This window comes from Accipiter gentilis, chromosome 7 (assembly GCF_929443795.1).
Source record: "Accipiter gentilis chromosome 7, bAccGen1.1, whole genome shotgun sequence".
NCBI lineage: Eukaryota > Metazoa > Chordata > Aves > Accipitriformes > Accipitridae > Astur > Astur gentilis.
In genome coordinates this window covers 15,654,515-15,668,787 of record NC_064886.1, presented here as the reverse complement: position 1 = coordinate 15,668,787, position 14,273 = coordinate 15,654,515, and the positions used below count along the sequence as shown (strand labels likewise).

Here is a 14,273-nt window from a genome sequence, read left to right as displayed (position 1 = left end):
CTCTGCTCACTCCAGAGTGTGGTAGGTGCTGCTGTTCCCTTGAGGAGTATTAGGGCAGCTACAAGGGAAGGGAGTGGAAGATGGGAATTCTCTGCTGCCTCCTGCCTGGAAGCTGCAGCTGTACAGCCACTCTCTGTGTTCATAGTGCTTACTCTGCTGCCTCATGTTGAGGCAAACTTGCGTAGCTCTGGCTTGCTTTGGCTAGGCTGCAGCTACAGCTTGAAGATCCTCAACTTGCTGCCTTTAAGTGTGGGGGTCTGCAGAGTCCTTACAGCCAGATCACTGGTGTCTCTGCCATGAACAGCACCAGGAAGTAAAACTAACAACCGGGGGGAGGATGAGGCCTGGTATTTCTTCCTGAAAGTTCCTTCCAGCTCCATACATCACAAGGACAGCATGCTTCAAACAAGTAATAAAGTGACTTGCATGTAAATATGAAATAACTTCTAATTTATTGTGTTATATTTAAAAAAAAAAGTACATATTGCAAACATCAATCATACACTGAAATCCAGCTTAAGCTTTTCTTGTGCATAAGTATAAAGGGGGAGGGAATGATTGTACAGAACAGATGAATTTGTTGCTATTGTCCACAAAACAGAACAACTCCATTAAGACTGAAAGGTTCTACCTACCCTGTGCTCTAAGGTAAGGCTGGAGCTTCCAAAAGGGCTCTAACCAGGGGCTGTCCTGCAGCAGGTGGAGCTCAGGGTGGGATCCAAAACCTGCCTTATGTAAATACAGGAGCAGCTGTTTTGGTGCTACAGCTACACTGATACAAGTGGGAGTAAACACCCTGATGGGGAGCTTTAACCCAGGGGCTGGTGGTCACTCTTGCCTCTACTGTGCGGCCCTAACTGGGTTACAAGCTGGAGATTTTAGTCCAGCTTTTCTGCGTTATACTGATGGACAAAATCACTTCCACAGGATTTTAGTCAGCTCTACTCAGCTATACTGTCACTATTAGTGTCTGGGGTGGGGTGCTGGATAATCAAAGCATTAACCCTGTTAATATGAGGCAGGACTAGATAACCTAAAGAGCTGCTTGTGACCAGGACAGCTGCCCTGTACCTCACCTGAAAGCTGGGGAGGCAAAACCATTTACTGTAAAAAGGCTCAAGAGCTGAGAGCATTTGTGCAATGGCTTTAATAAAGTCCCTCTCTGCAGATCAAGGACAAGTGGCCAGTAGGTAAAGGATGTTCTAACACAACAGCAGTACATCTTTACTATACAGCTACAGCACACAGAGGGTTAAGTCAGAAGTGTGTTAAGGCAGAGTCTGCCTATAAATGCAGTAACAAAACTTAAACTTACTCAAACTCTCCTGGAGTGACTTACTAAACCAATAGCTACATAAACCACTGTACAAAGATTAAAAATAATCATCCCCTGTTTTTCAAGAACTTAGTTTGCAAAACCTGAAAGAGGAAATCCTGAAGCCAGTTAAGAATCTATTTACAGAGAAGTTAATCACATAGATGTGATCTGTCAGGTGCTTAGCACTGGTGTCAACACATGTCACCTCCTGGAGCTGAACCTGCTCTTACACCACAGGACGTGACTGGATTTTGTCTGAGCAGCCAGAGCTGGGTTGCTGGAGTCTCCCCTGCACTGTATGGGGAAAAGAGGTACTTCAGCACAGCTGAGGATGAAGATGGCCTCTCCCTCCTATCTCACAGGAGAGAGCCAGCTCTCTAGCATTAATGAAGTGAGCAGGGTTTGCCGCAGGACTACCACCATATTCTACAGTCATTGGCTGGTGTTTCCTTTTTACCCACTGATGGCTGGCAGGAGGACAGTGGGACTGCTGAGATGTGGGAGTTAGTTAGTTAGACCAAATGGCTTTACACAGTGCAGAGTCTAGACCCCTTCAAGGGCAGTAGGTCTGCTACAGATGCTCAGAAACCCATAAACAGCCCAGCCCATGCCAGGAAGTGTCAAAGTACACAGTGCTGGAGAAACACAGCAATTCAGAGGACTTTCCTTCCACACTCCCTGACTTATCACATAAGGAAGGTAAGAAGGGAGAGGCACTGGGTCCTTCACAATGACAATCTGCACTATGGACTTTCTACAAAGTGTGTTGCAAACACAAGTAAGTACAGCTTAAAATAGAACCCTGTAACCGTCAGGACATCACTGAAGCTGCTGAACTACAGGATAACTGTTTGCTGTTGAGCTCTTACTTATAAATCAGTAACTAAAGAAGAAAGAGTAGAGGAGACAGGTACAACAACCCCATCTGCCACAGACACCAGCTGTCTGTAACAGGAAAAAAAGTCTTTGGTTACTAGAAAGATGACCTCAGCCTACCTTTGAAATCTTTTTAGCTTTACTTGATGACCCAAAATTGTACCACTGAGCAAACATTTAATGCTTTACGTTAGCCTCTATGGACAAGCTACACATAGTTTGGACTGTAACTGCTACGTCAAATAGAAGCATTGGAGTAACGTAGCTGGTGATGCTGGCAACAACACCTTTGGTTTTTAAAATGTTAACATGCCATTAACAGCCCTGAGCTAGAAGCAGGAATCCTTGCAGCAGGAAGTTGGGCAAAAGCAAATAACCACCTCACTGATGAAGATGTCTGGCCACTAAGGCCAGCACTAGATATTCCAGATGAAGGGTCAAAAAAATCTCTAGAATGGGCCACAGCACTCTGGTGTCTGCCAAGGTGCCAGCCTGATTGCAAGTTTAAGACTTCCTACATCAGGTTTCTCTCCTTCTCAGGATTTGTTACATTAACCAGCTGTGGTTCTTCTCATTATCCTTTAGCATCCAGAACTACTGAATAATACACGATCTTCCACTATAATTGTTACTTGACTCCACAACAGGCAACAAGAGATGAGGAGGTAGATAAAATATTCATTTATAATAGAAAAGTACTCTTAGAAAGCTAGACTACAGAGGTCTTCTCTACACAACATTTTAGCTCTGCCATTTCACACACAGCTGCCATTTCTGAAAAGACTTGGAATATGCTCAGGATGAAGTCAAACAAGGAATAACTGCCTCTGGGCCACTGTCTACTCTTCTTCCCTGTGGTACTCCCGTTGCCCTCGCTCAAAGCAAGACAATGCTCCTGTATTGGTTACAGAGCCGAACTATGGCTGCTGGCCTCCTACCTACACTAGGCTGGCATAGAGCGTTTGAACCTGCAATGACTATTGCTTTACCTCTAGTAAAGAAAGCACAGCTTACCAACCTGCCATCTGATGGAAATAAACTCCCCCCAGCTGAGACCCAGGGTCAGGCAGAAGTTCTAAGCTCTAACTGGTAGCAACACCACCCTAAGGAAAAGCAAACACATATAATTTGCTCCTGATCCTCCTTTTGGAGGAATTTTAACATCTTCCACCCTTGAACTGCATGGATAAAGCAGGGGTGGGTCTCCACAGTTCAGTGCTGTAGAAGCTCCACTGAACCTTTTGAGGAGGTCCTGAGAGCTCTAGGAAGCCACAGCCAGCCGCCTGGCCAGCCAAGCCCAAGCAGCATCTCCTGCTCCGTCCCAACGTTCCAAGGGCTCTCTCTGCCCCCCAGCACTACAGGAAATCTAGTCAGCACATGTCATTTGTCCTTCTGGGAGTCACACCAAGGCACTCCTGAGCTACCAACCCTATCGCCTGCCGGCCTGGAAGAAAGGGAGCTCTGCAGTAGCTCTGGTGTGTTTACATCACTGCATTTCTCCCACATCTGAACACCTAGGAGGAGACAGGGTCATTGAGTGCCCGGAGGGAAGGTGTATGGCTGACTGACCTTTTTGTTTGTTTTTTTCTTTTGTTTTGTTTTTAAAGTGCAGGATAATTACTAAAGCCAAAGGAAGCCAGCCCTCTTCCTCTCTAGCCACAAAATAGCAGACAAGAGTGCTAAAAATTCAGGGCATTTCTCCAGATGCTCAATAGGTCCTTACAGTATCTATTGTATGCCCAGTAACCTTATTTATTCTTGTCCTAGAACTACCGCATTTAAATACCCCAAATAATCTAGTTTGTTACAAAACGTAATTTACAGATTTTGATGAACAGAAGTTAAACCGCCTGGTCCTCTGCTGCAGATAATCGATCAGACGAAGGGCAGCACCTCCCAGACAGAGCTGCGCAGTCTGCTGCTGTCGCTTGGCTCACTGATGCAGATGGGCCCTGTCATCTGGACGTTTAATATGAATTCTTCGCACGCGTTCAATGCGCTCTCGCTCCTCATCCTCATCTAAGTGATGGGAGCGGCCAGCTGCCCCTCCTGTAGCTTCCAAGAGCGCGTTGTCGGGTCCCCTCCCATCCTGGGACTCGTACAGCAGAATGTTCAGTGTCTCCTCGTAAATGCGGGCTTCTGGGAACTCCACCTGCCGCCCCCAAGAGAAACAAGGTCACTCTCACCTATTGCCAGTCACTGCAGGCACCAGGTTACCTCATTTTTAATTCCTGCTACACTTTTGTTTTTAAAATTTCTTAATTGCACTCTAGCCACAAAAATCCTTCCTAGCACAATCTTTTCTGTTTTATTATTTGCTTTCAACCAAATTTTTCTTTTTGGCACTGGCCTGCCCTCACACTGATTTCTCCTGGGAAAGGTAAGAAGGCACAGGGAAGGCCTGCCATTGCTCACCAGGATCTGTCTTTACACAGGGGCGTAAACCAAACTTGGTTAAATGCGCAAGTTTGTCTAAAGATAAAGAACTGGACTGAACTTGCATTATGGAATATCACAATTGCCCTGTGTGAAGTGCCACAGCCAAGCAGTCCCCGCCCTAACGAACCCACAGGATGAGCTCCACTGTGCTGCTCCCACTTTGAATGGCATTGATTATTCTATAGAGATGCTAAACAATGAAAGGAGTGTTCAAAATGGAACAGATGTCAGGATGCCAGTCTGACAGCAGCTGGGCCCATTGCTGGAAGCATTCAGGGGTTTACTCGTACCTTTGTCTGTTTTTTCTCAGTAGCATAAACAATGGAAGTGCAACAGACTTCGGCAATCTTCCGCCCCTGCCCATAAAAAGACCAGCAGCAGATCTCATCTCCAATCACATCTTTTATAAAGAGCACTCTCCCATTAAACCTCAAGGACAGCTTATCGAATAGCTCAATGTTCTTCAGCATGTTGTCATCAGAGTTGCTGTGAGAGATGAAGGAAGGCAGCAGTCATGTTAAGGTAATTAAGACAGCACACAGAATAGAAGGGGGTTCAGGCATTTACAGGCCCGTACGCCTAGTTTCCTTTGACTTACTGTGTCTCTACCAAGGTAGTGTTTACAGTTGGTATCCAGGACTGCAGTGGATAACTCATTTGACTAGTACAAGCAGGAAAACCTGCTGCTGAAGAAGCAGTAATACGACATCAACAGTACTGTGAATAATACTGTCCCAGGCCATTTAATTTGTGTACAACATTCTATCACCCAAATTCCTAAGCTCAAGCTCAGCACCAGCTGGATGGAAACAGCATTATGTCATGAAACATACAGAGACATAAGGAAAGGGGGACAAGGTCCCAGACGATGATTTTACCACTTACTGAGAACACTGCACCATAGAACGCTTCCTGTATTCAATTAATGTGCTGTAGCTCACGGGGACTGCAGGCCAGCAGTTGGCCAGGAGTCTCTGCCAGCTGCACCTAGGTATTAGAGGAACCCCTCTGCCACAGAAATGGCACACGCTTCGCCTTCCATTGATGACGGTAGGATCCCCTCTGACTCAAGTTTGAAATTAATTGGGAAAAAAATGAGTGCATGCCAGCACCAATCTGTCATTGCTTCTGAGTGAAAAAAAAGCAAATGCTTATCATGGATTTTAGTCTATGAGAAACTTCAAAGTCCAGCTGAAGTCATTTACCTGGTGTAGGAATATTTGTTGTTGCTTCTGTTATACAGCAATTTCACAGCTGGCTGTAAAAAACAAACCACAGATCAGTTAACAGGAAGTGCAGTAAGAGCTGGAATCTCAGCTCAGTCCAAGACCCCACAGCAGAGAAGCTGCAATAGGTACATGACACCATCAGGCCCAAGCCCAGTGGGATTTTGCTGTTGTCGTTACTATTGTTGCTGCAAAACTGTCATGCACAGGTCAGCAATGGGCTGCAATCCCTTCTGACCCTTTCTGTGGCTAGATCATCATCTGTTCTCACTCACTCTCTGCCTTTTTGCCAAGGTTAATCTTTATCACCAGCCTCCTCCCCTCTACCTGCCACATTGAGCAGGCTTCCAGAAACAGGAGTCATTGGTTCACTTTAGCTAAAGAAAGCATCTGTCATTAATAACCAGAGTGGATGAATAAATGGGAGATCTAACAGCCCTGAGGATCTGCTCAATCAGCCTGGTACTGCCCATGCCCTCTATTTTAATATCTTAAGTGAAGAAATACATGGCCAGGCCCAGCCTGAGCAACATCTGACTTTTAATTCAGAAGAAATGTTTAGTCTGCTGTAGATTTTCAGTGCTTTGCCGCTCAACAGTTGGAAATTCATGTCTTTTAGGGTAAGCAAGCCCATTGTTGATAACTAAAGACCATTTTCTAACAATACTTGGTCAAGGTCCCATGCAAGCCTGGGGCAGCAGGCCAGCGCCTTCCCAAGCCATGGCACAGCCCAGCCTCTCTTACCTTGTTAGAAGTGGCTATAAGTTTTTGCTCTTCTTTGGAAGATGTGATGACTGGTACCTTGCAGAATGGTTCATATGCATCTTTGTTCTGCTGAAACAAGAATCAAACAGCAGCTGAATGTAAATAGGCCTTAGGGCACCCTCATATTAACTGGGAAGGTCTGCATATTCTGCACTGAAGAGTTCAGCGTGCAATCCGTCCCTACAGCACACTGAGTAGCTGTTACTGGTCCACACTCTGAACCAGGCTGGCACTCCAGCTACCAGGCAGCATTCCTCTGGGACAACCCGAGATGCTCATTTCTGCTCTCTACCACTCTGCAAACACAGGGACTCGATGGTATGTACCAATTTAAATGGCAGGATGTGGAATATGGCTTCACTCAAACAGGACACCAGTAACAATGGCTTCAAACCAAAGCCAAGCACCTCAGAGGAAAACAAAGAATAAAACGGGACTCCCAGCAGCCTGTGGCTACTGTGGATAGAAGAAGCTGCTCTGGTCTGGCCAAAGGACCTACCCCATTCTGGTCAATGGTGGAAGTATTAACTTTTGTCTCAAAGCTCACACTGATGACAGATCATTTCACCATGTAAGACCCTGACAGCAGCAGAGAACACTGCAGAGAAGCCAGGCTGCTGCTCCTTGCACACTCGCAGGGGTCAGTGGAGGGAAACTGAGCTACTGTTTATCCCTCACTGTAACTGGGTAGCACTAAATGTTGAGAATAATTCCATACCTTTTTCTGGATGTGACCAGACTCCAGCAGATCAATGACATGAAGTATTTCAATTTAATCCCAGCCTCAAAAAGGCACCAAGTGGAGGCTAGCAGAAAATCTTGCTCTGCCCAGATGCTGCTTCCCACCCAGAGCAGCCTCACCTTTTTGACCCCTCATTGCAGCCAGAGTAACCTGACTCCTCCTTAGCTCTACGACCTACCTGCAAGGCTGCTTGGCACTCGTCCACCAGCCCCTGGACCAGGTAGTACTTTGCTTCAGCCAACAACTCTTCTATCTCCCTGCGGCTCTCAGGGAGCGGCACAGCCCCATCGCGCAGGTAGTTCAGTATTGTCCCAAAATGTTTTCCACAGCGGTCGATCAGGATCCAGCCTAGGGACAGAAGATGACCACAGTACAGGAGAAGCAGAGGCAAACATGGCAAAAGGCCTTGACACTGGCCTGGGACTGCTGTACCAAGCAGGTTCCTGCCAAAAGACACTAACTCCAGTTTCTTGCTTGAGCTGGCGAGCAGACCTGCAGAAAGCACAGGCAATTTATTGTCTCCTGCGTTTCAAGTGCAGAGTATTTGGGAGTAAGGCAGGAAGCTCCCTTGTTTCTCATAGTTCCCCAGTTACTGACAAATGATGAACTGAAACGGAGAAATGAAGACTTCTCATTCTCAAACCAGCCAGCTCTGTTCTACCTCTACTCCCGAAGCCTTGACACATTATTTTCCTCCCTTCTATCTTAGGGCCCTGTTACATATATGTGTGGCTGTTTCTTACAGGTAGCTTACCAGAGCCAACCAGACTTGACCGTCTAAAGGTTGTTGCACCTGAACACAACAAGGGGACCTGCTGTGATCCAGTAGATGTGCAAAAAGGTCGACAAGAAAAGGGCAGCACAGACTTGGCAGTGTCATGGGAAACACTGTTTCAGTCTCTATATTCCTAAAGTGCATTCATTTGGTAGAACAAAGTAGTTGCTAATACAGTGTCTTAAACTGCCGAAAGACATGACACGACAGCATGCGTAAGCAGAATGTAATGTACAGCCCCTGCCCTGGAGCTCACCAGCACTGCTATGTACTGACAACGGTGTGAAGAAAAGAAAGCAGAGCTACAACCAAAATGCTTTCCAGTTAGCAGGCGATCAAAGGATCTGCACTTCACCTCTTGTTGCTGGTCTGTTGCCTGAATCAGGCTGGACCCTGAGAAATGTTAGGCAATATTGAGACTCGAGTTTCCATAAATGAACAGATGGCCACTCTTACAGGCTGCAGCTCAGGAATGCAGCGAGGAAACGTTTGTGGGGAAGGAGTCATATTTTGGACAAATAAGGAAAGTAGGTTAAAGCAGACCCTGTATGTTCTGCATGAATGGAATCACTAGTAAAGTCTGAACATTTGGTTCAATTTGGAAAGTGAACACAGCCCTTTCATGCTGTTCTGTGGAAAACTGAGACACTCTCCAGCAGTTTACTACAGGCTTTCCATCTCCCTCGTTACCCTGCTGTCTACATAAAACACAACGTGTGCTCACAATTGTAATTTTACAGACTGTAATAACAAACGAGAAAGCTGGAGGCAGGAGAACTAGCGACAGAGAAATCAAAGAACAAAAGACTGATCCAGGCTAATGAATACAGTATACCTAACCAACCAGAGCAGAAAAAAAGCCCATTTGTCAATGCAGAGGTATATAAAGCAAGATCTCCCATTTTAAAGCAAAGAGGGAGCGCAAGACATGATAATAAACAAGGACATACATATTCCACAAATGCAGCCATTGACAGAGTTTACTAGCGTACACCAACATGTAGGGAGGTAAAGGGCAGGCTGAGAGCAGAATTAGATCCCCAAACTTCTTTGTTATCATGTCCCCTGTGATTCCCTCTGTAGGCTGTAAAAATCTCCTGCAACTTTATGTTTACAGATGGTGAAACCAAAGCAGAATTGCTCATTTTCATGGGGGGTGGGGGGGAGGGGTGGGGAGTGGAATGAGAAAATATTTCAAGCAGCATTGCAAAATACAAGTGACTGCTAAAATAGCTTTCAAAAAACCTTCTGTTTTAACCAAACAGCCAAGCATACAGCCAAAGCCAGATGACTCACAGGAAAGCGACCCTGCTGCCACTCAGTCACGCCTGTGCAGAGCCTAAGAAGTGGGTTTCAGCTGTAGTCTTTTAAAGCTATTTTTTAATTGCAGTGTTACAAAAATGCCCTGTGATCCATTTACTGATGTAGGAATACATAATCCATGAACTGTATGTACACACACTAGACTTTTAGGAAATTATCTTTTGTTTTACCAGAAGTCTTAAGGACAACATCCAAACACTCAAACTAAACCAGACTACATTTTCTGACTAAGCCTTGACAGATGAAATAGTAGCCTGACTGCTGCTCAACAGTCTTACTAGCAGCTGAATGAAAAACACGCATCTTGATCAACTGGTTAACAGCAGTGGGGAGTGAGGAAAAAAAAACACACTGCAGAAAGGAAAATTGGAAACAGATGGATGCACCTGGAAAACTCACATCCTTCTATCTGCTCATTATCATAAAAATAAAATTTTCAAAATATGCTGATTTGCTACAGTTCATGAACAATTTCTAAGCCAAAAATAATCATCTGCCACCCACTGCCAGAGAACTCCAATCTTTTCTCCTACTGCCCAACTAGCAGCATGTTGTAATTGTTAAGCTTTGAGAAAGAGCTGGGGAGATGGTGCTGGGGTCAGAAGAATGCATCTAAACGAAGAGGAGGACCCCGCGTGACACATTCCACAGACGTTTAAAAACTTTACTCCTTCCAGTTTCTCTGCAAGCCTGGCTTCTTCTTCTAAGAAACACTTTGTTTTGTGCCAGATTTTGGGTGTGACCAATTAGCAGTATTTTGAAGAATTTCAGATAAAAAGAGTTTCCTTTAGCAGCTATAATGTTATTGTCCCAGTTTCCAGCATCACGCCAGGCAAGGGGAGATAAAGCAAGAACTACTGCAATGGGAGTGTCTCAGTTACAACATACAGGAAGTATCAAATTCCTATTAAAACACAAACTGGCTAAATGGAACAATCCCACACAGACACTGTGGGATTCACAGCAAAATAAACTTCTGATTTTATGTCTCAAGCATATTTTAGCAGATTAAACTCCAGTTACCCTCATATTAGCAGTAATATTGTCAGCTGCTCTCCAGCAAAAAGTACCTGCACCTACATGGACTCTGAGCCTTGGGAACGTGATGTACCAGCCCTCCTGTGGTACCTACCCAGGAAGCCAGGAGGAAGCACTGAGACCATGCCAGGGTGGGCTTCCAAAATTAATTTGGAATTGCCAACCCATTTCCAAACTGAAGGACTTGGGAAGTCTCGAATTATCAAATTTTGTGAACCACAGAACAGCTTTAGGGAGGGACAGGAGGATGCTTTTGGAGTTGCCTGAAGCTTAGCAGCAAGGGGAAAGGTCTTCAGTGAACTGGTTCACAACTTTTCCACCAGAACACCCCCTCTAGTCTTCCCACTAATGGTGCCGATTACCATTTGACGGGGCTTTTTTTCAGTTTGACCCAAAGGCTAGCTTTTTTATGCAACCTGCACAGCCCATGAGAGGTACCCAGAGAGCCTTTGATCTGGAGCCCACCAACTACAGTGCTGATGTCACGGCTTTACAGCAGCTGAAACTTGTACAAGACATGGTATAACACCCGGAACAATGCAGCTTTTTTTCCCCAGCTTAAATATGAGGACTTCCAGCTAAAACAGGAATATTCCGATAATTAGGTTGTAATTTTTACAATTTTTTCCTCCAAACCCAGTCCAGGTCCTATCTCAAGTAAGCTTATCACAAGAGCCCTACTAAATCCATCACTTGTTCCACACGACCTCTAAATATAGACTATTCTAAAGCACTCAAAACTAAGTCCAATCATCTAACCACGTACTACATTATATGTATTACATTACAGCAAGTTCAAACAGAATTTTCAAATAATTAACTAGTCATAAGAAAGGTGTTTTGAACCTTTAGGCTCAGGGATGTGGTAGCTATTGTTAAAGACAAGGTATCCAAGTCCATAAACATAGTTATGGGCAAAACATACGTGCACAATAGAAAGCTGTGCTTACAATTAAGCACATTGTGGCACTCCCACAAAGCGAGAACGCTGACATAAAACTATGCTACCAGTGCAGTTATAACAAACACATTTTAGCTATATTCTTAATTTAAACATAAATGTTTTAAAGAATCTCAGCAGAAGATAAAATCAACGTATCTGGTAAAGAAGTGAAATATTTGAGCGCTGCTCCTTTAGAAGACTGTAGTTTGACATACAGCACATTCCTTCTTTCCAGACACATTTAATGTGGAGAGACCCATTTGCTAGCTCTCTCCTTTTATTATCAATAAAACTATAGCAAATTTTCTAAAAATTTTGCAACTGGTTTTATTTTAGTGAAGCCAACAATCAATACTCTCGCAAGAAAATAGTTTCATTTAAAAAATTGGCTTTTAGCTCATAAACCTTCCCCCCCAGATCTTCAGAGCAAATTTTATACTTATATTTGAGGTAAGGAAACAAGATGAGGGAACTGCCTTCTGAGCTTCCAAGTAAATATGCCAGTCCTGACTCATAGTTTCTTAGTCACTATCCCCACCATTTTCCATATGCTTAAGAGCTTTAGCATTAGTATTTCAAAAGAAAAAGATAGCCTGTGCTATCTGGGCCTGAGAGGAGCCTCGGGACTTCTTACCGTCCTTTTGTTGTTCAGGCAACTATTCAAGTCATATGTGTCTTGTTCCACATCTTTTCTCAGTCGTACAAGTTACGAGTTTTAACACTAATAAAATGTAGACATATCTGGGCCTGTGACTAGATGTTCCTCTCTGTTCTCTAATATTTTTCTCTAACCCCTTCTGACCTATTTTCGCTGAAAAGGAAGGAAGCCGGTGTGAGGGACACGGGGAGCAGCCCCTTACCTTCACTGTCTGTGAGGACTTCCATTCGGCCACTGAACATGGCCTTCAGCATGGTGTCCTGCTTGGTCAGGGTCTGCATGGTGGTGTAGTAGAGGGCACCGCCAATGTTCAGCTTGACATACTTGGAGCTCGGACTCGTCCCTTTGAAGGAGGTCGTGCGAGTCGCAGCCGCCGGCACCGCTGAGCTCACCACACTTTCTCCCGACATCTCTTCCTGCAAGCAAGGAGTTACCAGTTAGACTTACAGTTCCACTGCATGTCACCCAACTTTACGTTACCATCTGTTGTTTTACACAGAAGTAGTCATAGATGTGCTGGGCACTATCAGCCTCAGCTCCACTCTGTCTCTTTCCAAAGTTGTCGAGCATTTTAGATGTTTAACTTCATCTTCCTTCTGACAGTGACATAAACCAGCCAAAGAACATAAATCAACTCAGCCAGCAAAGAAGCCTGTGAATGTTGAGCAGTGTTTTACACTGTAAAAGCCAATACTTTCCCACAAAAACTGTGTTCATTTCTTTCACAACTTCTAAAGCTTAAGCTCTTACTTCATCCATAATCTGGTATGTAATTGGACAATTCCCAATAGACAGAGCTTAAGCGGATGATTTCTGTGTGTTAAAATGCAGACTATCCACAGATTTTCTTGAGGCTTTTTTTCCTTAAAGCACATGTGGCTCTATAGAGAGCACACACAAGCTTCCCATTCTCTTGCCTGCCCTCCCACATTTCTCAGCACACCAAAACCCAGCGTCCAACATCCTCCACTACCTCTGCGTGTAGTCCCCAGACACAGTGGACTCCAGTCAGCTAACGAGGTCACACGCTGTAACAGGAACATGTTAGCTTAGCACTGCAAATGCTCTGAGAGCTGCTAACGATAAATCCTTAATCAAGCTGCGTCCCTGCGGTTAACTGTTTTGCCTCACAACGCCCTGCCATCTCAGGCAGACCCAGGTCCTACAGTTTTCAGAGCACACTGGCTGACTACTGCACTGAATGATTTTTGCTCCGCTGCCATGAAAGGCAGAACTATCGGATGGCAAATCTGAACGGAGCTGTAGTTAGGTGTCCATGCTGGGTTTCACAAGGTGAAGAAGCAGGATGGGCAGAGATGGCCGCAGCGGACTATTCTCTCTGACACGGAGCCTACCCAGGGCAAAGGCACCAGCCTCAGCCCCAGCTCTGGCTCCCTCCAGCAGCTGAACATGCCCACAGCTCGGCCAGGAATCGTGCCCAGGCTCCCAGAGCGGGATCCTGCGCTGCAGCATGACCCAGCGCACCAGGGCCGCAGCCCAGCACCCTGCCACCCGACATGACAGAGAGCCGCGGGGCTGCTCCCCGAGACCCCCAGGCCTGCCCTACCCAAACCACACCAGCCTCTGCCCAAGAGCCAGCCTGGGAGGACCCGACCCTGCCCGCACACACGAAAATCAGACGGCGGGCACCCCGACTTTTGGGAGCCAGATCCCACCCAGGAGCCCTGTACCTGCTCCCCGCTAAGACCACACCACCTCCCCCTCCCCCCATTCGGGGGCTGGACCACCCCCACACCCCTCAACCTCCCCGCCCTTCCCAGCTCCTCCTCTCTGGGGACTCAAACCACCCCCACTCCTCGTGCACCCCACCCTGAGGGCCGGATCCCCAAATCTTGTCTCACCCCAGGCCAGCGCCGCCCCACCCCCCGTGGAAGGACCCCCACCCTCGCCCCCCAACCGCAGCTGACCAGCCAGCCGCCCGCGCCCGCGCCCGTCCCCAGACACCCCCAGGCCCCCCACCCCCGCGGCCCAGAGCCCCGCCGCCTCACCATGAACGGCGCAGCGCAGCCCCACGGACCGAGCGAGCGGGAGCGCCGGGGCGGGGGGAACTTCCGCCCCTCTGGTGTCACTTCTGCCGCGGCCCGGGTGCGCCACCAAACCCTTCCGATGTTCCGCTCGGTCTCCCCGCGAGGTGCCGCGCTGCACTCCC

At 46.4% G+C, this 14,273-nt stretch overlaps 2 protein-coding genes across 3 annotated transcripts in view; both read right to left on the bottom strand.

Annotated features, from left to right (window-relative positions):
- SVOP (SV2 related protein) overlaps positions 1-14,273 on the bottom strand; it is a 263,464-nt gene that overhangs the window by 157,154 nt on the left and 92,037 nt on the right. The window lies entirely within an intron of this gene.
- KCTD10 (potassium channel tetramerization domain containing 10) lies at positions 440-14,186 on the bottom strand. 2 transcript variants are annotated; one of them, XM_049806524.1, is made up of 7 exons: positions 14,113-14,186; positions 12,306-12,519; positions 7,545-7,714; positions 6,604-6,693; positions 5,839-5,891; positions 4,924-5,119; positions 440-4,346 (listed from the first exon to the last, which is right to left on the bottom strand). In XM_049806524.1, exons 1-7 carry the CDS (start codon positions 14,113-14,115, stop codon positions 4,128-4,130), a joined length of 945 nt encoding a protein of 314 aa, XP_049662481.1. In that variant the 5' UTR covers positions 14,116-14,186; the 3' UTR covers positions 440-4,127. The 2 variants fall into 2 exon arrangements, with proteins under 2 accessions (XP_049662481.1, XP_049662482.1); XM_049806525.1 differs by having other exon boundaries at positions 6,604-6,690.